Source organism: Microcaecilia unicolor, chromosome 1 (assembly GCF_901765095.1).
Source record: "Microcaecilia unicolor chromosome 1, aMicUni1.1, whole genome shotgun sequence".
Taxonomy (NCBI): Eukaryota; Metazoa; Chordata; class Amphibia; order Gymnophiona; family Siphonopidae; genus Microcaecilia; species Microcaecilia unicolor.
Window position 1 is genome coordinate 649,513,841 of NC_044031.1, and position 26,457 is coordinate 649,540,297.

The 26,457-nt window shown below is 43.9% G+C and overlaps 1 protein-coding gene across 1 annotated transcript in view; it reads right to left on the reverse strand.

The window, feature by feature from the left end:
* The window catches only part of ANKRD13D (ankyrin repeat domain 13D), a 112,487-nt gene that overhangs the window by 38,757 nt on the left and 47,273 nt on the right, over window positions 1-26,457 (reverse strand). Inside the window, exon 6 of the mRNA XM_030185777.1 lies at window positions 20,391-20,580. Coding sequence (XP_030041637.1) covers window positions 20,391-20,580 — 190 coding nt within the window. The remainder of the gene's footprint in view (window positions 1-20,390; window positions 20,581-26,457) is intronic.

Consider the following 26,457-nt stretch of genomic DNA (forward strand, 5'->3'; position numbering starts at 1 on the left):
GCTCTACTGTGCTAAATCCTACTAAAATAAACACTTGATCTCTAATTTCACGTTGCTTCTTTTATTATTTGTTATGTTAAAGCTCAATGCCCATTATTCATATTCGGCCAAATAATATTTTTCATTATTCGTATTCTGCCGAATATGCTATTCAGTACAGTTCTATTAATTGATAATAATTTAAAAAAACTGTCTTAAGTGTGAAATCCTTGAGAGTTGCTTCAAGGGTTCAAAGGGAGGAAGAAGGCCTAATGCTCTAAATACCAAATTGAGGCTCCATTCTAGGCAAGCGGCCTGCATTGGAGGATGAAGGGGGTCAACCCCTTTCAAAAAATGAATAACATCTGGAGAACCTTTCCAGATAGCCCTGAAAACAAGCAAACACTGCTACTTGGACTTTCAGGAACCCAAGTGTAAAGCCTTTGAGTCCTTCCTGATGGAAAGCGATGACTGAAGAAACATGGCACTTTGGCATTTGCTCTCATGGCCATCAAATCCAGATCAGCAGACCCCAATGTTCTGAGTTCCAGCAATGTATTTATTTATTTTATTTGTTGCATTTGTATCCCACATTTTCCCACCATTTTGCAGGCTCAATGTGGCTTACATATTACCGTTAACGGCGTTAGCCGATTCCGGTCTGAACAAATACATGGTTTGGATTAATTCAAAGCGATATTGTGGTAGAACGAAGTACATATATGGTAGGTACAGTTGGGGGGAACTTAGATAGGGAGAGGGGAGGAAGAGACAGGTAATGTATGCTGCTAACAGGGCAACCAAATGCCTCTTTGAACTACAGACAAGCAGTCATATTTCTCAGGCTACTGTTACACTCTTTGTGCCTCCTTGCTTGTTGTTGTATGCCACTGCTGTTGCATTATCAGAGAAGACTCTCGCTGCTTTCCCCAGGAGTACACTGACTGAAGTGGTTTGGTCTGTCTGCAAGATATTCCTTGTTTTTGCCAAAGTCCACTTGTCTTTAGCCATATGGTTGAGAGACCCCAGTCGAATAAGCTGGCATCTGTTGTGACCACCAGCCAATTTGGTGTTCCAAGTGCACCCACTTGAGTAGGCTGTGCAACTGGAGCCACCAGATCTTAGAAGCTGTACCTGCAGAGCAATTACAGAGCCACAGGAGACACCTAGCCAAAACCGCTATCTCCATATCTCTAGAGAAAATCCAGACTAGATCATATAGGGAATTTTCAACATAAGCTAAACGTACCTCAAGAAGAGCAATTTCATCTGGAACCTGACTTTCTGTGCTTGATCTAAACCGTGGCCCTGCAGGACCCAGCAGAGACTGGCTCTGGTCACACAGATGCTGCATACAGCAGCCTAGAGCACTAAAACACACACAAAAGACAGCTTCAACAATGCCTGTACCTTGCGGTCTCGGATATCCTTAAGTGCAGAACCTCCCTCAACAGGGATGATAGATTGTCATTAGTATGGTATCTCCCCCCCCCCCCCCCCCCCCCCCCCAGGACTAAAGGGTAGAATTTATACATAGCTCTTGCAACCCTGAGCTCCACTTCAGGAAAGTCCCACTCCGCTGAAACCAGAGCCTGAATGGCCTGATGCACTGGAAATGTTTTAGGGGTCCGTCACAAAAACCTCTCTGGATTTTGTAGTAAGAGCAGAGAGAACCTTTCTGTGGAAGAGTCTTGCTACCATGAGGTCATCATTGTCACATAATGGGATCTCACACACTAAGGGCTTTCTGAACAATGAAGTCCTTGTCACTAATGAAGGTTGGCAAGCACAACTGATACAGAAACTCCAACTCCCAATCCTCCAGACAGGGCCGCCGAGAGACTGGATTGAGCCCGGGGCAAGGCCGCCCCTGAGGTCGTCGTCGTCGCCGTCACCTGCCCCCCTCCGTCTGCCACCGGGCCAGGCCCCCTGCACTGAAATCATCACAGTGCCTCACCTGTCACCTCGCTCCGTGACTGAAAGTGCAGCAGCAGCAGATCGGATTCGCCTCCCTTTGGGCCTTCCCTCCCTGTGTCCTGCCCTCGCGGAAGTTATATCAGACAAGTGCAGGACACAGGGGGGAAGGCCTGAAGTGAGACGAATCCGATCTGCCGCTGCTGCGCTCTCAGTCTAGGAGGTGACAGGTGAGGCGCTGTGATGATTTCAATGCGGGGGACCCGGCCCGGTGGCAGACGGTTGACGGAGCCGAGGGGTGGGTGAGATCAGGGACTGCGGCGCCGGGCCCCCCTTGGAGGCCCGGGCAGTTTTGTCCCCCCTGCCCCCCCCCCTCGGCGGCCCTGCCTCCAGAGTATCCAACTGCAGCCTGTTGCTTTAGAAGTGGAAGGAATCTACAGTGGAGGTGCTGTGGAGGATTTGCAGCCCATCTGCATATCCTTACAGCTTTCTCCAGGGTGATTTCCAGGTCCACCCTGATCCTTCCAGGGCATCCTCTACAGATGCCCAGCGCTTCCACCGGCTGCCTTCAAGGTGCTGTGGAAGACTTGCAGCCCATCTGCATATCCTAACAGCCTTCTCCGGGGTGACTCCCATGTCCACTCCAATCCACTCAGGGCCTTCGCTCCAGGTGCCCAGCGCTTCCACTGCCTGCATTCCAGGTGCTGTGGAGGACTTGCAGCCCATCTGCATATCTTCACAGCCTTCTTCGGGGTGACTTCCAGGTCCACTCTGATCCACTCAGGGCCTTCGCTCCAGTGTCCAGAGCTTCCACTGGCTGCCTTCCAGATGCTGTGGTGGACTTGCAGTCCATCTGCATATCCCAACAGCCTTCTCCGGGGTGACTCCCAGGTCCAATCTGATCCAGTCAAGGCCTTCACTTCAGGTGCTATGCACTAAAGCATTTTCTCTATACACTTTGTATTTTCTCTCAGTTACTTCATATGGCTTCAGGTCATTTTCTCTTCTTGGTACTGTCCATGCCCAATCTCTTTCTTCATCTGAAACCACTGTATACCGCAGGAATACATTGCTCACCTTGTGCTTTCATCATCACCCCATCTCTTTTGTCTTCTCCCTTCTTCTTAGCTCTCAACCTTCAACATTTTCTTCCTTTCATTCAACCATCTCTACTGTCTGAGTACATCTTGTCTTCATTGCTGTCGTCATGCCTCTCCTACTCTTCTCCGTACTCTCTTGCTCCTTCTCCTGCTGGGGGTATCAACCCTAATCCTGGTCCTCCATATCAGCTCTCATCCTATTCATGCAGGTCACATCGTGATGTCTCCAATCTAATTTCTGTTCCTCTCCTCTCCCTTTCTCATGTGCTCTGTGGAATGCTCGCTCTGTCTGCAACAAACTTTCCTACATCCACAACCTCTTTATCTCTCGTACTTTCCATCTGCTTGCCCTAACATACTTGGCTTTACTCTGAAGACTCTGCTTCAGCCGTGGCCCTATGTCATGGAGGTTACCTTTTCTTCCATATTCCTCGCCCAGTCAGTCGTGGAGGTGTTGTCGGGCTACTACTCTCACCCTCTTGTAGATTTCAACCTCTTCGTCCACCTCAGTCTCACTGCTTTTCTTCATTTGAAGTCCACGCCATTCATTTATTCACTCCTCTACCTCTCCAAGTAGCAGTCATTTAACGACCCCCTGATAAGTCTCTTTCTTCCTTTCCCACTGACTTTGACTCCTGGCTTTCCTTCTTTCTTGAACCTTCATCTCTTTCCCTCATTCTTGGGGTTTTTAACATTCATGCTAAAGATCCTTCTGACTTTTATGCTTCTCAGTTTCTCGCTTTAACACCCTCTTTCAATCTTCAACTGTGCTCCACTACCCCTATTCACCAGAATGGCCACTGTCTTGATCTCATGTTCTTCTCTGACTGCTCACTCTCCAGTTTCTGTGCCTCAGCTCCTCCCCTCTCTGACCATCATCTGATAACTTTACTACTACTACTACTTAACATTTCTAAAGCGCTACTAGGGTTACGCAGCGCTGTACAATTTAACATGGAAGGACAGTCCCTGCTCGAAGAGCTTACAATCTAAAAGCTCGAAGAGCTTAAACACTCTCCTCCCCTGTTCTGTCCAATCTCCACCAATACATTTAGGAATCTTCAGGTTATTGACTCTTCTACTCTGTCCTCCAGTGTTTCAAACCTCTTCTCAACCACTATGTTATCCAAATCTGTCAATGAGGCTGTCTCTTCCTATAATACTATTCTCTCCTCTGGATACTCTCGCTCTTCCCATTCCCCGTTCTGTAAGGTGTACCAAACTCCAGCCTTGGCTGACCTCTAGAATCCACTACCTAAGTTCTTGTGCCCGATTTGCCGATCTGCATCTTTGGCTGCAATCCCGTGCTTATGCTGACTTCATACATTTCAAATTATTGCTGACCTCCTTCCAGTCTGCTCTTTCACTTGCCAAACAAGACTACATCCACTTGACAAACTCTCTTGGCTCAAACGCTCGACATCTCTTTGCCACATTGAATTATCTCAACAAAGTGCCTTCACCTCCAACTCTCCCTTCAATTTCTCCCCAGATTTTGGCTGAGTACTTTCATGATAAGTTTCACAACATTAACCTCTCCTTCCCTAAGTCTATTCTCTCAATCTTCCTGTAACCCCTTCCTCCTTTTCTGAAATCACAGAAGAAACTACACATTTTCTTGCCTCCTCGAAACTAACCACCTGTTCCTCTGATCCTATTCCCACCCATCTATTTAGCACTGTCTCTTCTACTGTCACCCCTTCTATTTGTCATATCCTCAACCTTTCACTTTCCACTGATGCCTTCAAACACACCATAGTTACAGCATTCCTCAAAAAACCTTCATTGGATCCTACCTGTCCTTCCAACTATCGCCCCATCTCACTCCTCCCTTTCCTATCCAAGATACTTGAACGTGCATGTTCACTGCTATTGTCTTGATTTCTTTTCATCTCAAGCTATTCTTGATCCACTTCAATCTGGCTTTCACCCTCTTCATTCAACTAAAACAGCGCTTGCTAAATTCTCCAATGATCTGTTCATGGCCAGATCCAAAGATCTCTGCTCTATCCTCATCCTTCTTGATCTGTTGCTTTTGACATTGTTGATCACCACCTACTCCTTGACACGATGTCCTCACTTGGATTTCAGGACTCTGTTCTTTCTAGGTTTCTTCTCCCATTACACTTTTAGTGTATACTCTGGTGGATCCTCCTCCACTTCTATCTCACTTTCAGTTGGTGTGCCTCAGGGCTCTGCAGTGGGACTTCTTTTCTCCATCTATATTTCTTCCCTTGGTGCTTTGATCTCATCTCATGGTTTTCAGTATCACCTTTATGCTGATGCCTTCCAGATCTACCTCTCCACAACAGAAATTTCAGCAGGAATCCAGGCCCAAGTATCAGTCTGCCTGTCTGACATTGCTGCCTGGATGTCTCACCACCACCTGAAACTAAACATGACCAAAACTGAGCTTCTTATCTTTCCCCCTAAACCAACTTCTCCTCTTCCCCCATTCTCTATTTCTGTGGACAACATTCTCATCTTCCCTGTCTCATCAGCTCGTAACTTTGGGACCTTTGACTCCTCTTTCTCTTTCTCTGCACATATCCAACAGACTGCTAAAAGCAGTCGTTTCTTTCTCTGTATAACCAAAAGTCGTCCTTTTCTTTCTCAGCACAATACCAAAACTCTTATCCACACTCTTATCACCTCTTGCTTAGACTACTGCAACTTGCTTCTCACAGGTCTCCCACTAAGCCATCTCTCTCCCTTTCAATCTGTTCAAAATACTGCTGCATGACATATTCCGCCAGTGTCACTATGCTCATATTAGCCCTCTCCTCAAGTCACTTCTTTGGCTCCCTATTCAATTCCGCATACAGTTCAAACTCCTCTTACTAACTTACAAGTGCATTCACTCTGCAGCCCCTCAGTATCTCTCCACTCTTAGCTCTCCCTACACTTCTCCCTGGGAACTCCGTTCTTTGGGTAAATCTCTCATCTGTACCCTTCTCCTCCACTGCCAACTCCAGATTCCGTTCCTTTTATCTTGCTGCACCATATGCCTGGAACAGACTTCTTGAGCCAGTATGTCAAACTCCATCTCTGGCCATCTTCAAATCTAGGCTAAAAGCCCACCTTTTTGATGCTGCTTTTAATTCCTAACCCCTATTCACTTGTTCAGTAACCATGTCTGTTTTATTTTTCCCACCTTAGTATTTCCCTTATCCCTTATTTGTCCTATTTGTCTGTCCTGATTAGATTGTAAGCTCTGTCGAGCAGAGACTGTCTCTTCATGTTCCAGTGTACAGCACTGTGTATGTCTAGTAGCACTATAAAAATGATAAGTAGTAGTAGTACAGTGGGACTGCCATATTATACAATCTTTTGGGATTGAGCAGAGTCAGATTCTTTCTAAAATGTTTACCATTCTAATACCATTGGATCCAAGGATTTTTCTACTACATTGGCAACCCCAGAACTGACTACTGCCCAAAATTGAGTGCTCTTATCATGTCTGGCTATTCCTCGTAGGGAGGTAGCCAGATAGTGGAAAACTTGAGAGATACCACAACTTCGAGATTTGAGTCCAAAGCTATGGCAAACATAGTATCTGAGTAACTTAGCTGCTCTCAAACATAGCCGTAAAGATGCCTTAAATAAAACCTGGGCTCACTTTGTGGACTGCTATGATCAAGTGACAGCTTAAGTCTTATTTTCAGCATACAGGTGGCACAAGTAGGGTACTGCTTTATAAATTTTGTGACTCTCTCAGGAGAACCATGAGCTCTCTTAAGCAAGTGAGCTCAATTGAGCTCAATGGAGCATTAAAACAAATTCCACAGAAAATGGACTCCTAAGGATCCCCCAGAATCCAAGCACACTTGAGAACTTCGTCTCCTAGAGTCTAGTGCTGCTATAACCAGTCCAGCTGCCACAGAGTGAGGGACTGGGTCTGCAAGTGCCTCAAGAGTCTCAAGAGTGCAGGGAGACAAAATAACCACCACTTCTGTGCTTTCTGTACCGGAAACATGGATCAGCATGGTTCGATGGGAAATATCTCCCTGCTGTCTTAAATCGCACTGAGAAATCTCCTGGCTGCTCCTCATGGGGCTCTCCTCCATCTCCACCCTGCACTCCAACTGCACAGAAGAACAAGTGTAGCAAGAAGCCCAATGCCTTAAAGAACTGCTGCAGCCACCACACTGGAAGCAGGGCTTCAGCCATTCTGCAGGAGCTTCCATATGGAGTCCAAAAGACAGAGGCATTGCCACCACAGACATAACAACCAGCTGCACAATGCAAAAACAGGCACTAAGTAACATGGCCTCATGGAGTGAAGAGACAGACCTACTATTCAACCCAACTTACCAGAGAAAACTGCACTGATAGGGTTGCTGCTGTTTCTGTCTCAAACAGAGCCGAGGCTCTCCTTGTCTGTCACTGGATTCCTCTTTTCATGTCCTTATGTCTTTCTTAAGCAGATAAAATAGAAGGAAGGAGATGGGAATCAGACTCCTCAGAGTATCCCTCTTAGGAAAGACCAGACCCTGCCAGTGAGTTACCCCCTGCTTTACTGGGTACCAGTTCTCCAGCTGGCTTAGAAGCAGCCAAACTAGATCAGATGCTGCACGATTCACCCATTACCATCTGCTGGAAACAAAGAAATACTGAGGGGCTGAAGCTGCATAGTCACCTTAAAGAACTGAAGCTGCATAGTCACCTTAAAGGGCAAAGCTCACAACTCTGTATTCTCTGTCTCCAACTCTCCACTTGCTGGTCGACAGGCACAACTGGTTTTGTGAGGATGCTAAGAGAAACCATTTATTGGACTAACTTAACACATCTGGAACTAGTTTTCAAGAGCTATCTTTTCTTCATCAGTTCAGTGAAGAAACAACACAGTTACCGTGGGTTTAAATAATACAAATAGTTTAATAAGAGGGAGTGGGGAGAGGGGCGGGTAAGACAGTAACACTTTACATTTCATAGGCTCTATATCTGATAATAGGCAAGAAAGCTACTGTCTCTATTGAGTCTTTTTTTGTTTGTTTCAAAGTGTGTGTGTGTTCTAATTTCAAATATTTCTGATGTTATGTACTCCTGAAATTTCTTTTAACTTTTAATTTTTAATAACTTCTTTTATTAATGCAACTAAAGACAAACAGCAGGACAATCACTTATCCATATTCTTAATGCACTATTCAAAACAAACCGTGCCCCAAGATAAGAAGTGTTTCCTTCATTTCGTTTATTTATATTCCCCCTCTCAACCCACTTAAAACAATCCTACTAACTTACTGACACCTATTCAATAACAATATGTTTTACTCATAGTGGTCTGTGGATAGTGGTTACCCTTACACCAACTCCACAACACTGTATTGTGCCTTAATTCCTTAACTGTACCTAACCAACCCCCCCCCCCCCCCCACGTAACATCAGCATGACTACCATTCATTTTCCCCACCCCCCTGAATCAGGATAACTCCCAAACCAAAACCGATTCGCCACTTACATAAATTCACAATCTCACTCCTGGCTCTGGGAGGAAGTAACCGTAAATATGGCTCCCAAACTTTTAAGAATGCTCATCTGCACCTCAGGAAGGGCCCCATTGCCATACTTTCCTTGCTTACCAGATTCTGTAAAATATTCCTCCAGTGCCAAAAGGAGGGTAATTCCCTAACTTTCCGTGTACTCAGGATACATGTCTTCCCCAGCAGTCATGCCTTCCAAGCCAGCAACAATACTCCTTTTCCCTCTCAACACCAATTTAGGTAGATCATCAAGCACCATCACTCTTGAATCTAATCCTGCCTCCTGGCCCATCTCAGGAACTCCCCAACTCCAAAAAGTCTACACTTCAGGATGCCCCTAACATATGTTAGAGAGACCAGATGACATGCAGCTCAGCCTTATTAGTGAAAGATAAGCCTGATATAACCATTTATTTGCATTTCCTGGAGCTAGGAGTTGGTATTCAAAGCCCTGGATTCTTGAAATCACCCTCACAAGATCCTTCCCTGATGGTCCCAATCCCAGTTCTCTGTTCCATGCCTGAGCATATTCTTCACAGAGATGAGTAGTAACGAATTACTTTCACTTTGTTACAGTGCTTAAGTACAATTGGCAGTACTTTTACTTGTAACAAGTTACATTTTTCCCCAATAATTTTTAATTGTAACTTGTTAGAAATAAGCTGCACTTTTGTACTTAGTAACAAAGTTACATTTTTCTCCAATAATTTTTAATTGTAACTTGTTAGAAATAAGCTGCACTTTTGTACCTAGTAACAAAGCACAAATTAAGAAAAAATTTTTTTTTAAGTATTTTCCATTCATCTTGCTGCTGATTGGTCCCAAAACAGCTGAGCTGCGACCAGAAGTTCGGGCCCAGTTAGTTGCAAGCTAGAGTCTGTCATCACTTTAGCAACAACCCTTCCCTTCATCCCTTGGCTGGCTGGCTATTGTGTGGGCTGTCATTAAACTTCCTTGGCTGGGCTGGCTATTGGCTGGTTGATTATTACATGGGCTGGGCTGTGCTGCCCCCTCCCCAAGCCTACCTTAAGGCATCCTGGTGGTCCAGTGGCCTCTTTGGGCAGGAAAGAACCCACTCTTTCCTACTCACTGCTGCTATCATTGCCACCGCTTGTACAAAACGGCTGCCGAGACTTCAAGCAGCGGCAGAGAGATTTCCACTTGAAGTCTCGGCAGCCATTTTGAAGAAGCAGTGGCAGCAGTAGCAGTAACGGCAGAGGGCAGTTTGGAGTGGGGTTTTTTCCTGCTCCAAAGAAACCACTAGACCACCAGGGCAGGGTGCCTTAGGTAGGTTCGGGGGGGGGGGGGGGGGCACCCTGAGGCTTGGGCAGGGGACAAGGGCAGGTGGAAGGAGTTATGTGGGTGCAGGGGCGGGGACTCAAACAGGTGGTATATGTCTGCAGCTTGTTTACTGGAACTCATGGGTTCCAATCCCCTCCTCTGCTACCAGCTCTCCCGGTGCCTCCGACTGTCACTGACTCTGTATGTGTGACTCAGCAGGAATTCACTTATCTTCCTGTACCTGAGTGGCAATCCCCAGCTGTGCTTCTGAGTTTACTCATTGCATGCAGGGACTTGTAGTTCTGATTTCTCCATTATATTCCCACTTCAGGCACAGGCAGCTCCTTGTGACTCTGGGCAAGTCACTTAACCCTCCATTGCCCCATGTAAGCCGCATTGAGCGGGAAAGTGCAGGGTACAAAAATAAATAAATAAAGAAAGAAAGAAAAGCAAGACTACAAGTCCTTGCATGCAATGGGCAGAAGATTTCAGCATATTGTCCTGCGTAAACAAGGATCCAACACAGGAATACATGAAACAACTGAAAAATATCCAACACACACACGTACACCTGGGAACCCTGGCAGACCAATTTGACCCAGAAATGGCAAATCCACAGAGGAAATATCTGGACTAATTATTTATTTATTGGGATTTATTAACCACCTTTATGAAGAGATTCACCCAAGGCGGTGTACAGCAGGTACAGTTTAACGTAAAACTTACAATTTTATTAACAGCATAACAATAGTAAAATGACCAAATATAAATACAATAAATGAGGTAAACTTGTAAAAAGCAAAGTGAAACCTAACAGGACTACCATGAAACAGGATCAAAAATAAAAACATTTAACAGCACTGAAATTCAAATAACAGAGACACAATACGTCGGCATAATACTAATGAAAAATCTAAAGCACACAATTAGAACATTCAAATAACACTGTTATGATACTAATGCTTTTCTACAATACAGCTTACCAAGTGCAGATATATGATGGGAACAAGATGCATTGTACAGAGTAAGTTGGGATACATAGATGGGTGGCTAAACTAAAGGCAAATTCTTTGTACAGTTCAACAAGATAACTACTACTACTACTTATCATTTCTAAAGCGCTACTAGAAAAAGATAAGGAACTGATCTAAGTTACAGTGCGTGTAGCAAGCTAGTCCAGGTGCAAAATGAGTGGGAGATCATCAAGTTCTTAGTGAAGAAGGTAAGCAGCTTCATAAAAGACACCAAAAACTTTCTAACCAAACTAAAGCACATTAAGTAACTACCACCTGACACTTTCTTGTCAAAGTAGATGTGGAATCTTTGTATTGTACAACATCCCCCATGCAGACGGCTTAGATGTATGTTACAAACTCCTAAAGACAACTTCTGTGGACCATGAATATACAGCAGAAATTGTTGCAAAATAGTTTGAATTCATTCCGACACACAACTACTTCAGCTTCAGTAACAACTGCTATTCACAGATTATGAAAACTGCTATGGACACCAGAATGACGCCACAATACATCGATCTTTTTCAGATGAGAATTGAAGAACAAAATCTCGAGTGATTACCACAAAAAACTTTTCATATATTACCGGTACATAGATGGTATCTTCATGATTTGGACTGAAAGAGAAGAGAACCTTAGCTACTTTTGCAACTCCTACATTGCATTACATCCCACAGACTCCAGACAGGCATCTCAATTAAATGAGTTAACATTTTATGCACTACAGTCTGCATCAACAATGGGTCACCAACAAATATTTGTATGCATAAAACAAAAATGACCTTCACAGCTCCAGTTTCTATCCTTCACACACACACGAAGTCCATTATGGTGGTATCATATAGCTTGGATCCTGGAAATTTGATCACTTTATCCCGCTCCTTCGGGAGGAGCACTGGCTCCTGGTCTCTCATAGGATCTCTTTTAAATTATTAACACTGGTGCATAAAGTACACAGTTCAGGTGCACCACTGTACCTTTCTCAACTGCTTATCCCCTACTCCTCTTCTAGAGTCCTTCACTCCTCTCAAGGTAACTGCCTAACAATTCCATTGCTTCATTCCATCCGACTTGACTCTATTAGGATACTGTGGAATGCTCTCCCTATTGCATTACATTTAGAAAGATCAGTGGAAGAGTGGCCTAGTGGTTAGGGTGGTGGACTTTGGTCCTGAGGAACTGAGTTCAATTCCCACTTCAGGCACAGGCAGCTCCTTGTGACTCTGGGCAAGTCACTTAACCCTCCACTGCCCCACGTAAGCCGCATTGAGCCTGCCATGAGTGGGAAAGCGCGTGTTACAAATGAAACAAAAATAACAAATCTGGCCTCAAAACTTATTTATTTGTTACATTTGTACCCCACATTTTCCCACCTATTTGCAGGCTCACATAGTACCATGAGGTGATAGCCACCTCCAGTGGAAAACAAATACAAGAGTGATATTGTCAATGAAATAAATATGTACAGAAATCAGGGAATCGTAGAGAGGGAAGTTATATAATGATCATAGTGTTCATTACAAGTTTAGGTTTCTTTGTGTTGCTGGGTTCAGGCACTTAAGTTAGGTCAGTGGGGTATGCCTTTTCGAACAGGTAGGTCTTTAGTGATTTCCGGAAGTTGAGGTGGTTATACGTAGTTTTTACGGCTTTTGGAAGTGCATTCCAGAGTTGGGTGCTTATATAGGAGAAGCTGGATCCATAAATTGATTTGTACTTGAGTCCTTTGCAACTAGGGTGGTGGAGATTTAAGTATGTTTGTGATGATCTGGTTGAGTTTCTGGTTGGCAGGTCTGAGGTCAAACATATATCCCAGGGCATCACCATAAATGATTTTGTGGACCAGGGTGCAAATTTTAAAAATAATATGTTCTTTGATTGGGAGCCAATGTAGTTTTTCTCGAAGGGGTTTGGCGCGATTTTCCAAATATAAGCCTGGCTGCTGTGTTTTGAGTGGTCTAAAGCTTCTTTATAAGATTCTCTTTGCATCCCGCATAAATTCCATTGCAGTAGTCGGCATGGCTTAGTACCATTGACTGTACCAGGTTGCAGAATGTTGCCCCCGGGAAGAATGGTTTCACTCGTTTAAGTTTCCACATTGAGTGGAACATTTTCTTGATTGTAGAGTTAACTTGGTTCTCAAGAGTCAGGTTCCTGTCGATTGTGACACCAAGGATTTTCAGGTTATCTGAAATAGAGAGGGTGTAGCCTGGGGTGATTAAGTTTGTGGGTATGTTTGTATTGTATTGGGATGAGAGAATGAGGCAGTGTGTTTTTTCTGTATTGAGTTTAAGTTGGAAAGCGTTTGCCCATGAGTTCATGGTATGCAAGCCGAAGTTGATTTCGTTGGTGATTTCTGTCAAGTCATGTTTGAAAGGGATGAATATTGTGAAGTCATCGGCATAGATGAATGGGTTGAGGTCCTGAGTGGATAAGGTCTTGGCTAATGGAGTTATCATTAGGTTGAAAAGGATCGGTGACAGTGGTGATCCTTGAGGTACTCCACAGTATGCTTTCCACGGGGATGCAGTTTGAATTTAATTTCACTTGGTATGTTCTGGTGGTTAGGAAACCCTTGATCCAACTGAATGTATTACCACAAGTAGTCAAGGAGTCTTAGTAGTATATTATGGTTAACCATGTCAAAAGCACTAGACATGTCGAACTGGAGGAGAAGTATGCTGTTGCCTGTTGCTATTACCTGCCTGAATTTGGACCATGAGGGTAGTTAGCACTGTTTCAGTGCTGTGGCAGGGGCAAAAACCCAATTGTGATTCATGTAGTATAGAGAATTTGTATATGTAATCGGTAAGCTGTTTGGTTACCATACTTTCCATCAGCTTGACTACTAGTGGAATAGATGCTACTGGGCGGTAATTTAATGATGCCTACAGCCCTCGACTATAATGTCTTCAGATCCACCAGATTAGCATGAGGTACTGCGGCTCTGCACTGTCCCCTTCATTCTCTCTCGATTGATATGATGTATTTCTTTTCCCACTATATTATATTTATATACTTTGTAAAATGCTTTGAAGAGTAGTCAAAAAGAGGTATATCAAGTATTATTAAACTTGAAACTTTAAAACAAAATTACACAGCCAAGTTATACAATGCTACCATATTTGTTCTAATCCAAAGGACACCATAAAGCTCTGACAAAATCTGTTAAGCAAAAAGGCTATCGTCCAAACATCATCTCCAAGAAAACTGCATCCTCAATCAAAATACCTATGGAAACCCTACTACAATACAAGGAAAGGCGTGCCATGAAGCAGGTATCACTTGTAGTAACATAAAATCCAGAAAATAGAAAACCTAAAGCAAATATTTAAAGACTGAATCAATATAGTTTCAGTCTTCCTGTAACTACCTAATTTGAAACGAGACCTTGTAAAAGGAGTAAACTTTAAATAACTTCCTTAACTTCCTGCCATCCCTTTTTGGCTTCCCTTGTTGTTCCCCCCCCCCTCCCCCAGATGTGCCTTCTTCTTTGATCCGCCCTTGCATTTGTTTGATGTTCATTCTTTATAAATTGTTAGCCACATAGAGCCTGCTATGTTGGGAATATGTGGGATATAAATGTTCTAAATAAATAAATATAGTCTCAAATAGAAGAAAATGGCACAAACCCCTGTGGAGTGGAGTAGCCTAATAGTTAGTGCAGCAGCCTTTGATCCTTGGGCAAGTCACTTAACCCTTCTTTGCCCCAGATACATAAAACTTAGATTGTGAGCCCTCTAGGGACAGAGAAAGTACCTGCATGTATGTGTACAGCATATATAACAGGACCCTGCAGCCAAGACTGGCATTAGTGGGGGTGCAACCAGGACAACTGCCTTGGGGCTCTAGGGGGTCACCCAGCCTGCTCAAAGCTGAAGACATATCAGCCTATCAGCAGGCTTTGAAGCCTCCTCCCAAATTTCTGGCCTGGGCAGCATGTCTAACACTGACCCTGCCTACAGCTATCCACATAGGAAAGACATTGAAAATAAAAGAATTTAATTCATGCTTTTCTACGAACATAGTCCATATGACACAATGCAAAAATATGAAGCAGGAAGCTATATTGCTCAAACAAGTAAAAAAATTAAAGATTTGTAACAATCTCCACAGACCTATCATAAAAGGAGGTGAACATTTCTCAAATATCACTCCCTTAATAATCTTACAATTAAAGTACTTAAAGGAAACTTCAGGAGTACACAATCATTATCAAGTACAGCACCTTTCAACTATAAAGTTTTACTGTTTACCTCCCACTAATACCGTACATACGTGAATATAAACCAAGATTTTCGGTCCCCCCCCAAAAAAAAAGGCCCAAAAATGGGGGTCTCAGTTTATATTTGTCTCTCTCTTGCCCCCCCCCCCAGCAGCACACGTAGCAGCAGCATCTCTCTCCTCTACAGTCACAGGGGAGATGATATGCAGAAGGAGAGAAATACTTGGGGGGGGGGGGGAAGGAAAGGACAAAAAATACATGCTGCACACAATGAGGAAGGGGGGGGGGGAAGAAAGAAAGAGAAAAAAAACCACGAATTATAACCCCCCCCCCAAAGTTTATATTTGAGTTAACAGTTTTCCCCCTTTTTTGAGGCGGGGGGGAACTTATCCTGATTTATACTCTGATAGGTCTGCATTCGAGTATATACGGTAATGTTAATGTTAATATTGGCACTTTCTCTTCTTAAGCTGTAATGGCATTTTCAGACAGATTACAACCTAGTTGACACTGCATTATTTTAACCCAGTATGACCGTGCTGTCTCTTCACCAACATGATGAAGGATATCTCTTAAAAGTCTGTCAGATGTAGGAAAATTTGGTCTTGCCTGTTAATTTTCTTTCCTTGAGTCCTCCAGACCAGTCCAGAACCAATTGGCTATGCTCCTCATCCAGCAAATGACGACTGAGAACAATGACTTGTGAGTCCTCCCCTATAAAAGGCAGTGTGCAGCAGCTACGTAGCAGTATTTCTGTAACAAAGAAAATAGGAAAATATTTACCCTAACCCATTTGGAAGGGGGAAGTCCGGGGTGTCTCACCAGAAAACAATAGAAGAGTGTCCAAAGACACTTCCATCCTGGAGTAAAACGTAACATAGAATACAAAGCACATTAAAGATGGGAGTCTAGACTGGCCTGGAGGACTCAAGGAAAGAAAATGAGCAGGTAAGACTATCCACCAGTCCAGAACCAATGGGATATAATAAAAGCACCCTTTAGACTGAGTAGGATCCTGACAGCCTTCTCCAGCACCAAAGTCTGCATCCTCTCTGGCACAGACATACAGCCTATAGTTCTTAGAGAAAAGCATACAAAGTAGACAATGTTGCAGTCCAAGAAGCTGCCATACCTCTGGTAGAGTGAGCTTTGAGGGACCTAGGAGCAACTCAGCACCAGTGAATATAAGCTGAAAAAGTTTGTTTCTTTAAGTCAATACATAATGGTAGCCTTGGAAAAAGCCTCTTCCTTCTTGGTTCCCTGAAAAGAACCAAAAATTGGATTTGATCTCCAGAATAGACTGGTTACCTCCAAGTGATGTATGAGGACTCTGCGAACATCCAGTAAGCAGAGGAGGTGAAACTCCTCCCCCAAATCCTTCTGCCTGAAGAGGCTAACACCACTCACTGATTAACATGAAAAGCAGAATCCAACCGCTCCCACTCCCCTGGATCATGGGAGTGCATGCTCAGGAAGTCCTCTTGTATATTCTGCGTCCCTATGACAATATCCAATGATGAAACCTGGCCCAATGCTGCAGAAGACAGACCTCTTGAGCCACACTGCCACATTCTTCATTCCTTCTTGTCAATTGATAAAGATAAGTGCTGTTGTACTGCTGCAAAATATCCTGAATGCCTTTGCCTCTGATACAGTGATAGAATGCCTGGACAGCCCTCCATATGGCTCTGTTTTCCAATGAGTTGAATGACCAGGATGACTTTGTCATTGACCACTATGGCCGAGCCACTTGTTCCTCAAAATAAGCTCCCCAGCCACTCAGATTAGTATTCAAAGTCAGCACTGCCCATTCGGGGCTCCCAAATCTGTGCTGTTTACAAGATTTTGGGTATGCAATCTCCAATTCAAGCAGGCCAGAGTCCGCAGCGTCCATGGAAGACAGATCTTGTAAGTGAGACTGTGCCAACCAATGGTCCAGAAGTGAGCTCTGCACTGGTCATATACATGCGCATACGCCACACAGCATTATCTCGATAACTATCACCATGGGTCCAAGAACCATGCTCGTGGAGCTCTCCTTTCCAGGAGCAATATGATTTGATTCTGGAACTTTAGCCTTCGCTGCTCAGGGAGGAAAACCTTCCCTCTCCCTGTGTTGAACTGCGCTCCCAAATACTTGAGACACTGTGAAGGCTGCTCCTTGTGATCTTGGGCAAGTCACTTAATCCTCTATTGCCTCGGGTACAAACTTAGATTGTGAGCCCTCCAGGGACAGGGAAATACCCAGTATACCTGAATGTAACTCACCTTCAGCTACTACAGAAAAAGGTGTGAGCAAAATCCAAATAAATAAAATCACAAAAATCATAAAAACTTACAGTTGACAACCTACCGCAGTGGCTGCAACCAATGAGTCATCTAGGAGGTGGCCTGTCTGCTTTCTGCTTTGGTTGTGGCCCTAATGAGCTAATCATCCAGATAAAGAACTAGTGCCTCTCTTTGTGAAGCACTCTAGCCAACACAACCATCACCTTGAAGATGGTTTGAGGAGCCATAGCCAGAGAGTCTCAAACCTCAGATACCACTAATACCCCTTCCAAACTAGAATATGAAGTTACACTTCTTTTGAGGTCCAAGAACTTCTCTTTGCATGAAGAGGGAAAGCCTCCATCTAGAAATGTGAGATCCTCAATGCCTGGTTTACACTTTCAGATCAAGAATGGGCTGAAAGGGTTCTTTTTTTATTTGGCACCACAAACCCAGTAACCTTTCTAAGGTTGTCAACACAGTTGCCTTTTTGTCTGGAGCATAGCGAGGAGAAACCATAAATAAATCAGTGAGGAAGGCAGAAAAATTCTTGCCTCACCACATCCACTGGTCAGATGTTACCTGGATCCACTTCTTTCTTGAACACCACAGACAGACATCCCTCCAACATTCAGTCAAGAAGTGGACCCACAGTCCATCACTGGATAGCTCTGGAGGCCACAGTGGCCTTTGAACCATGCCCATCTGTTTCCTGTCTAACTAAAGAAAATAATTTGAGCTGGAAAGAGAAAATACTGGAAGACCCAGTCTTGCCCAGCCAATAATGACACATTTTCCAGAACTTAGACATTCTGGGGCTGAATATGAGGAAGCCCTGGGCCTATCCTCTGGCAATCTCTGTGGCGTGGCTCCCTCAAATCCTTAACTAACTTCTCCAAGTCCACACTGAAGAGAAGCTTCTCCCCAAAACCAAGTCTGTTGAGCTAGGTTTTTGATGTCAAATCTGCCAATAAATTCTGGAGCCGCCACATAAGATGAGCTTGCCTTCCTGGTGAGCCACACAGTGCAAACAGGCCCTGGATACATAAACCCCAAGGCTGCAACCTCAAATGCCTATTTTAACAAGGTATCCAGGTAATGAGTCTGGATATCCTTCAAAGTTGTACCACCATTTACAGGAATGGTTGTCTTCTTAGGAACTGTTGTAACCAAGACATCCAGCTTCTGATGCTTCAGATTTTCCTTCTCCTCTGAGACCAAAGAATAGAGCTTCCCCAAAGCTCTAAAAGCCCAGCTGCCAGACTTAGGAGCATCCCACTCTGCAATGAACACAGCTTGGACTGGAAAGGCCTCTGTGGGCTTGAGTGTGCCCTCAAGGGTAGATTTGCTGTAGTCCCTGCTTCCTGTACTGGAGCATCCGAGATACTAATCACTGCCAATACTTATGTTATAATTGCCAGTGGCTCCTATCTCCAAAAACAGCCAGACGACCTTGAGGTCATCGCCATCTGCTAAATCAGCAGCTCTCCCTCTTCCAAGGGATCCACCACCAATGTCCACCTAGCTAGAGGCTCTCTCCAGTACTGGGCTCCCACCAGAGAGCCTCCCAATCTCAAAGGCCAGATGTGGTCTTCTGGCTTGTGCTAGCTCTTCCAAGTTTCCATACTGCTAGTCCCCTGTGCGAGTCGGGGGAGTCCTTGAGCCTGCATCAGCAGATATGCCCTATGGATGAAGAGGAGAATATATTCAAGAGAAAAGGAATCCCCCTGTCCTATCGATCAAACAAAACTTACTGCACCTCATGACCCCCCCAGACCAGGGATGGAGGGGGAGAAGTCTGAGCAATAAGAGCTAGAAGATCTAAAATAGCCATTATTCCCACGCTTTCTATTCTCTCCACACAGTTCTGTGAGGAGGTCCCTGCACCCTCCTTAGATAGCAACCTTCTCATATCCCTGACAAACAATCTCTACACCCTCCACTGTGGCAAGAGCCACACTGGCCCACAGTGACCCACAGAATCTCTCTTCTGATTCCCAGATGGGTTACTGCAAACTGCTACTGAACACCACCTTTCTTTTTCTAGCGGGAGGGAAGGAGAGTGTAAGGAAAATCTTCTATGTAGGGCTTCTGGAGGTCAGGCAATGAGACAAGAGTAGGAGAGGGTCATTCACTCCTCCAGGTATTCCCTAAGCGTGCGGTCTGTCACAGCAGGCTCCTGGATTCCTCCCTCTGCCCCAGCCCCATGTCCTATTCAACTGTAGAACCAGTTCTCCAGCTGGGCCCAGGAGCAATCCAACCCAAACCAGATCAGAGCCAGCTGCATGGAATGTCCATTACCACATGCATGAGACAGAGAATAGTGGTAGGTGGCTACTGCATGATGCCATTTATAAGGCAGGGCTCACAAGTCATTGATCTGCCTCCATCTGCTGGCTGATGAGCGTATCCCATTGATTCTAGACTGGTCTGGTGGACGATAAAGAAATTACATTAGTCCATCACCTACAACTCACCTCTAATTCCTTATTTTCACATATCCAAATGGATTAACACAGCAAGCACAATTCTTTATTTAAAATATTAACAGAAAGAAGAAAGCCTCACACACAGAAGGGATACTCTTACCCAGAACCTGTCAGGAAACCCAGAAAGTAAACCCTCACATAGAAGGTTCATATGCACATACTATCTTACATACAAGAAACCTTAAAAAATAGCCTTACGCTATGGGTAGATTTTCACTCAAAGCTTAATACTATACACACAGATGAGACAATCATCCTCAGCGACTGCCTCAGACATATAAACATACACATACAAAGTATCATCCAGATTTTACCACACATATCTTCACACAGAGTCCAAGAACACTTCATAAAAGATTCTTACACTCGTGCACAAGACGACACATTCAGACAAGGTCTGTGAGACCCTCAGAGAATCTCACACACGTACATGGAGAGACCTTAACACAGTCTCCGTTCACTGGTAAGTGATGTTAATTCATTCTCTACTTGCCACCCCTGAAAGAAGGATCCATAACATTTTCCAGCTATAATGGCTCCCTTCCTTCGACACATCCTTACACACATGTACACAGTCACATATGTCTACATTTCCATACTTCTTGCACCCTGCCTACAAGTCCTCTGAAGTCTCTCACCGTTCAAAGGCGATGTGTTTGGTGTCCAGATGTGTGGAGACGATGGGTGAGGTCAGTCGGCTGGCCACATGCTCCTCAGAGGGCTGCATAGCTGACAGCATCAGCTCTGGCTCATGTAGTGCCAGTGACAGCAACTCTGTGTACACCACCTGCTTGTCATGATCCACCTCCATCACCACGGCACCCTCCTCTAGCAGAGAAAACACAATATGCCTTACAAACTCTTCTAACTAGTAAAACAATTTCCTAATGTATGATACAAAAGTAACTTTGAGGAGAAAAAACAAACAAGGTGTTGCAGTAATAAAAAGATGTGCACACACTGGCACTGCTCCTCACTACTGCATGGAATTAGACACTTACAGTGGTGGAAATAAGTATTTGATCCCTTGCTGATTTTGTAAGTTTGCCCACTGACAAAGACATGAGCAGCCCATAATTGAAGGGTAGGTTATTGGTAACAGTGAGAGATAGCACATCACAAATTAAATCCGGAAAATCACATTGTGGAAAGTATATGAATTTATTTGCATTCTGCAGAGGGAAATAAGTATTTGATCCCCCACCAACCAGTAAGAGATCTGGCCCCTACAGACCAGGTAGATGCTCCAAATCAACTCGTTACCTGCATGACAGACAGCTGTCGGCAATGGTCACCTGTATGAAAGACACCTGTCCACAGACTCAGTGAATCAGTCAGACTCTAACCTCTACAAAATGGCCAAGAGCAAGGAGCTGTCTAAGGATGTCAGGGACAAGATCATACACCTGCACAAGGCTGGAATGGGCTACAAAACCATCAGTAAGACGCTGGGCGAGAAGGAGACAACTGTTGGTGCCATAGTAAGAAAATGGAAGAAGTACAAAATGACTGTCAATCGACAAAGATCTGGGGCTCCACGCAAAATCTCACCTCGTGGGGTATCCTTGATCATGAGGAAGGTTAGAAATCAGCCTACAACTACAAGGGGGGAACTTGTCAATGATCTCAAGGCAGCTGGGACCACTGTCACCACGAAAACCATTGGTAACACATTACGACATAACGGATTGCAATCCTGCAGTGCCCGCAAGGTCCCCCTGCTCCGGAAGGCACATGTGACGGCCCGTCTGAAGTTTGCCAGTGAACACCTGGATGATGCCGAGAGTGATTGGGAGAAGGTGCTGTGGTCAGATGAGACAAAAATTGAGCTCTTTGGCATGAACTCAACTCGCCGTGTTTGGAGGAAGAGAAATGCTGCCTATGACCCAAAGAACACCGTCCCCACTGTCAAGCATGGAGGTGGAAATGTTATGTTTTGGGGGTGTTTCTCTGCTAAGGGCACAGGACTACTTCACCGCATCAATGGGAGAATGGATGGGGCCATGTACCGTACAATTCTGAGTGACAACCTCCTTCCCTCCGCCAGGGCCTTAAAAATGGGTCGTGGCTGGGTCTTCCAGCACGACAATGACCCAAAACATACAGCCAAGGCAACAAAGGAGTGGCTCAGGAAGAAGCACATTAGGGTCATGGAGTGGCCTAGCCAGTCACCAGACCTTAATCCCATTGAAAACTTATGGAGGGAGCTGAAGCTGCGAGTTGCCAAGCGACAGCCCAGAACTCTTAATGATTTAGAGATGATCTGCAAAGAGGAGTGGACCAAAATTCCTCCTGACATGTGTGCAAACCTCATCATCAACTACAGAAGACGTCTGACCGCTGTGCTTGCCAACAAGGGTTTTGCCACCAAGTATTAGGTCTTGTTTGCCAGAGGGATTAAATACTTATTTCCCTCTGCAGAATGCAAATAAATTCATATACTTTCCACAATGTGATTTTCCGGATTTAATTTGTAATGTGCTATCTCTCACTGTTACCAATAACCTACCCTTCAATTATGGGCTGCTCATGTCTTTGTCAGTGGGCAAACTTACAAAATCAGCAAGGGATCAAATACTTATTTCCACCACTGTAGACTAGTGCTGAAATGCCAGTAGCATCCCCTCCTACTGTTCAGACTTAAGCCCCTCTGGAATCATAAATACTGATTCCAGACAAGGGTAACAGGGTGCAGAGTGAGGCTCTTAAATGTTTTGGGAATGGGGAAATGAAAGCTCATGTGCAAAAAATGGTGCAAGGGGAGTTTATAGGGGATTGGAAAAAAAACTTGATTTTCTGAAGAATATGTGGCAGCCACTTGCCCAGGGGAATAACCTTTTGATTAATACTGGATGAAAGAGTTGACATTTTACCCAAATAAGTTGACTTAAAATAATTTTCTGTCATAACCTAGTCACCCTAAAAAGAATCTGATATTTTAGCTATTCAGGTGCTTCTTGAAAACTGCCCCAAAAATGATCAAAATTTCTATAAAAAAGAATGACAACAGACAAGTCAGAGTAAAGAAAAATTAATGGAACCAAATGATACTTTCAGCACAGTTTTCTATTTGATCACCTTATTTGTATGAACTTCTTCAGAGCCATACTGGGTCAGACCAATGGTCCATCTAGCCCCGCATGCTGCTTCCAACAGTGGCCAATCCAGGTCACAAGTACTTGGCACAAATCCAAATAGTAGCAACATTCCATGCTACCAATCCCAGAGCAAGCAATGGCTTCCCCCATGTCCATCTTCCTTTAAGAACTTATGACCATTCAACTAATTTAATTCAAACTTCTACACAGACAGTAGAATGCATTCACATCCATCTCACTCTCAGGATCCCCTTTTCTAATACAAAATGGTGCCAATATTATTTACTTTAGCTGAAAATTCAAACAGATCAGAGCACACTGTAATGTCAACAAGCAGTTTTACAGATGCCCTGCCACTGGGCACTGTTTGTGATAGCACTTACTCGAAGCAGGTGGCTTTAGAGTCCTGGTTTGTGTTTACAAGAAACTGGCTAACATAAAGCATTTTTAAAGCTACCTTGCCATTGGTTAGCAGCTGACTCTTTCTTGCCTATATCCTTTAGTTAGAACTAATCTCTTAGGTTTAATGATGTTCCTAAACACAGAAATTCACACAACAAATGAGGTCATAACTATATGCAAATAAGTATCATGAAATGTTTACATAGCTCGTTGCTAACATTTTTCTTTGTTTCTCAAGTGTTGTGCCGTATTCACCTTCACATATGTCAGTGTGATGTCTGCATGGAGAAATGATGAAGATCAGTTCTTCAACAGTCCACGCTGTATTTATTTTTTACATGGGGCTCTGATAAAGACCATTACAACAGCCCCTAATCTACTTTGAATCATAATAGTGGATATAGCTAAGTATAAGATCTCAAAGTCCTCAGGAATGAACTAGAAAACTGTATGTACTTTAACCTTGGATGATGTCAAAACAAACCAGTGCTACTATTACTGCTGCTTTAAAGGAAGATAAAGCTTTCCAAAGTTTTACTAAAGAAATAAGCAAATAACAATATTAGAAGAATATCAATAACAACATCCAAACAACAGCCAAAAAGACCCCCAGACCTCTCACCCTCGATCACTACTACTAATCATTTTTATAGCGCTACTAGACATACGCAGCGCTGTACACTTGAACATGAAAAGATAGTTCCTGATCAACAGAGCTTAGAATCTAATTAGGACAGACAACAGGACAAATAAGAGATAAGGGAGTTACTAAGGTGGGAATGATAAAACAGACATGGGTACTGAACAAATGAATAGGAGTTAGGAGTTAAAGCAGCATCAAAAAGGTGAGCTTTTAGCCTAGATTTGAAGACGGCCAGAGATGGAGCTTGACGTGCTGAGGAAGTCTATTCCAGGCATATGGTGCAGCAAGATAAAAGGAATGGGAGTCTGGAGTTAGCAGTGGAGGAGAGGGTACATAAAAGAGAGATTTACCTAATGAACAGAGTTCCCGGGGAGGAGTGTAGGGACAGATGAGAGTTGAGATGTACTGAGGAGTTGCAGAGTGAATGCACTTGTAGGTCAATAAAAGGAGTTTTGAACTGTATGTGGGAATGGATAGAGAGTCAATGAAGTGACTTGAGGAGAGGGCTAATATGAGCATAGCGACACTGGCAGAACATAAATCGGCAGCAGAATTTTGACAGAGTGAAGGGAAGAGAGATGGCTTAGTGGGAGACCTGTGAGAAGCAAGTTGCAGTAGCCTAAGCGAGAGGTGATAACAATGTGGATAAGGATTTTGGTAGTGTGCTCAGAAAGGAAGAGATGAATTTTGGTGATATTAACAGAGAAAGAAACAACGGGTTTTAGCAGTCTGTTGAATATGTGCAGAGAAAGAGAGAGAGGAGTCAAAGATGGCCCCAAGGTTACGAGTTGATGAGACAAGGAGGATGAGCGTAATATCCACAGAGATAGAGAAAGGGGGAAGAGAAGAAGCTGGTTTAGGGGGAAAGAGAAGAAGCTGGTTTAGGGGGAAAGATAAGAAGCTCAGTCTTGGTCATGATTAGTTTCAGATGGCGGTGAGACATCCAGGTACAATGTTAGACAGGCAGACTGATACTTGGGCCTGGATGCCTGCTAAAATTTCTGGTGTGGAGAGGTAGATCTGGGAGTCATCAGCATAAAGGTGATACTGAAAACCATGGGATGAGATCAGAGTAATAAAGGAAGAAGTATAGATGGAGAAAAGAAAAGGTCACAAGACAGAACCCTGAGGTACACCAACTGATAGTGGGATAGAAGTGGAGGAGGATCCACAACAGTATACACTAAAAGTGCAATGGGAGAGATAAGAAGAAAACCAGGAAAGAACAGAGCCTTAAAATCCAAGTGAGGACAGTGTATCAAAGAATAGGCGGTGATCAACAGTGTCAAAAGCAGCAGATAGATCAAGAAGGATGATAGAATAGAGACCTTTGGATCTGGCCAGGAACAGGCTATTGGAGACTTTAGCAAGCACTGTTTCAGTTGCATGAAGAGGGCAAAAGCTAGATTGAAGTGGATCAAGAATAGCTTGAGATGGAAGAAAGTCAAGACAACGGCAGTGAACAGCATGTTCAAGTACCTTGGATAGGAAAGGGAGGAAGGAGATGGGGCGATAGTTGGAAGGACAGGTAGGGTCCAATGAAGGTTTTTTGAGGAGTGGTGTAACTACAGCATGTTTGAAGGCATTAGGATCAGTCGCAGTGGAAAGTGAAAGATTGAGGATATGACAGTAGAGATAGTGCTAAGTAGATGGGTGGGAATAGGATCAGAGGAACAGGTAGGTAGTTTCGGGGAGGTATCATGTAATTGCTGCAGTTTAGTATCCAGCGCAGATTCCACCACTGCCCGCACTTCCGACACAATATCCTTACTCAATGCTGAACAGACTCGGTGGGGCCGATAAAGCCGCCATCTTAGCTTCCATTTGCCAAGATTTCTCCAGAGTCCTTCAGGTCAATCTTGACACCGTACAAAGTCAAAACAACTTGAAACTATCCCTTCTTGAAACCAACCAGCCCAGCAGAGAATAATTAGGGTGGGGTGGGGGGAGGTAGGGGAGTGGAAGGTATTTGTCTTTTGGTTGGTTTATTGTACTTTGCCATGCTGCACTGCTTGTATTTAGCCTGGTTTGTTTAATAAAGTGTTAAAATAAATATATATATATATATATATATATATATATATATCTTAAACATGCTCTATCACATAGTGCACAGATCACTCAAGATGCAGAGTTATCTAAGCAGTGGTCCACTGTAATATAAAAATCCCTTCCACCCACCAGAAGGCATTCCTCCCATGACGATGCAATAGAAGGCCCAAGGCATCAAAAAAAGGCCCCCAATTTTCACTGGGAACATAGACACATATCAAGGTATATAAAGTATCAGCTAGAGCTAATTTTAACAGCAAGTAGCAGCCATTCTTGTCAGGATTCACTAGCCGAAACACCCAGACAAGGTTATCATGACCCCTGGGAACAAGTGGAAGCTAAAAAGTTGTAGGATACGGCTTATAAGAAAACAGTCACTTGTGCCCCTGCTTCAGATGCGTTTTTTGAATGAAAGCTAAATCCGCTCGCAGGCAGCACAATTCTTTGAACAGTGGGGATGTCAAGCGCAAGCAGATCCAATTTATCAACTGTCATCCACCTTCAGTAATT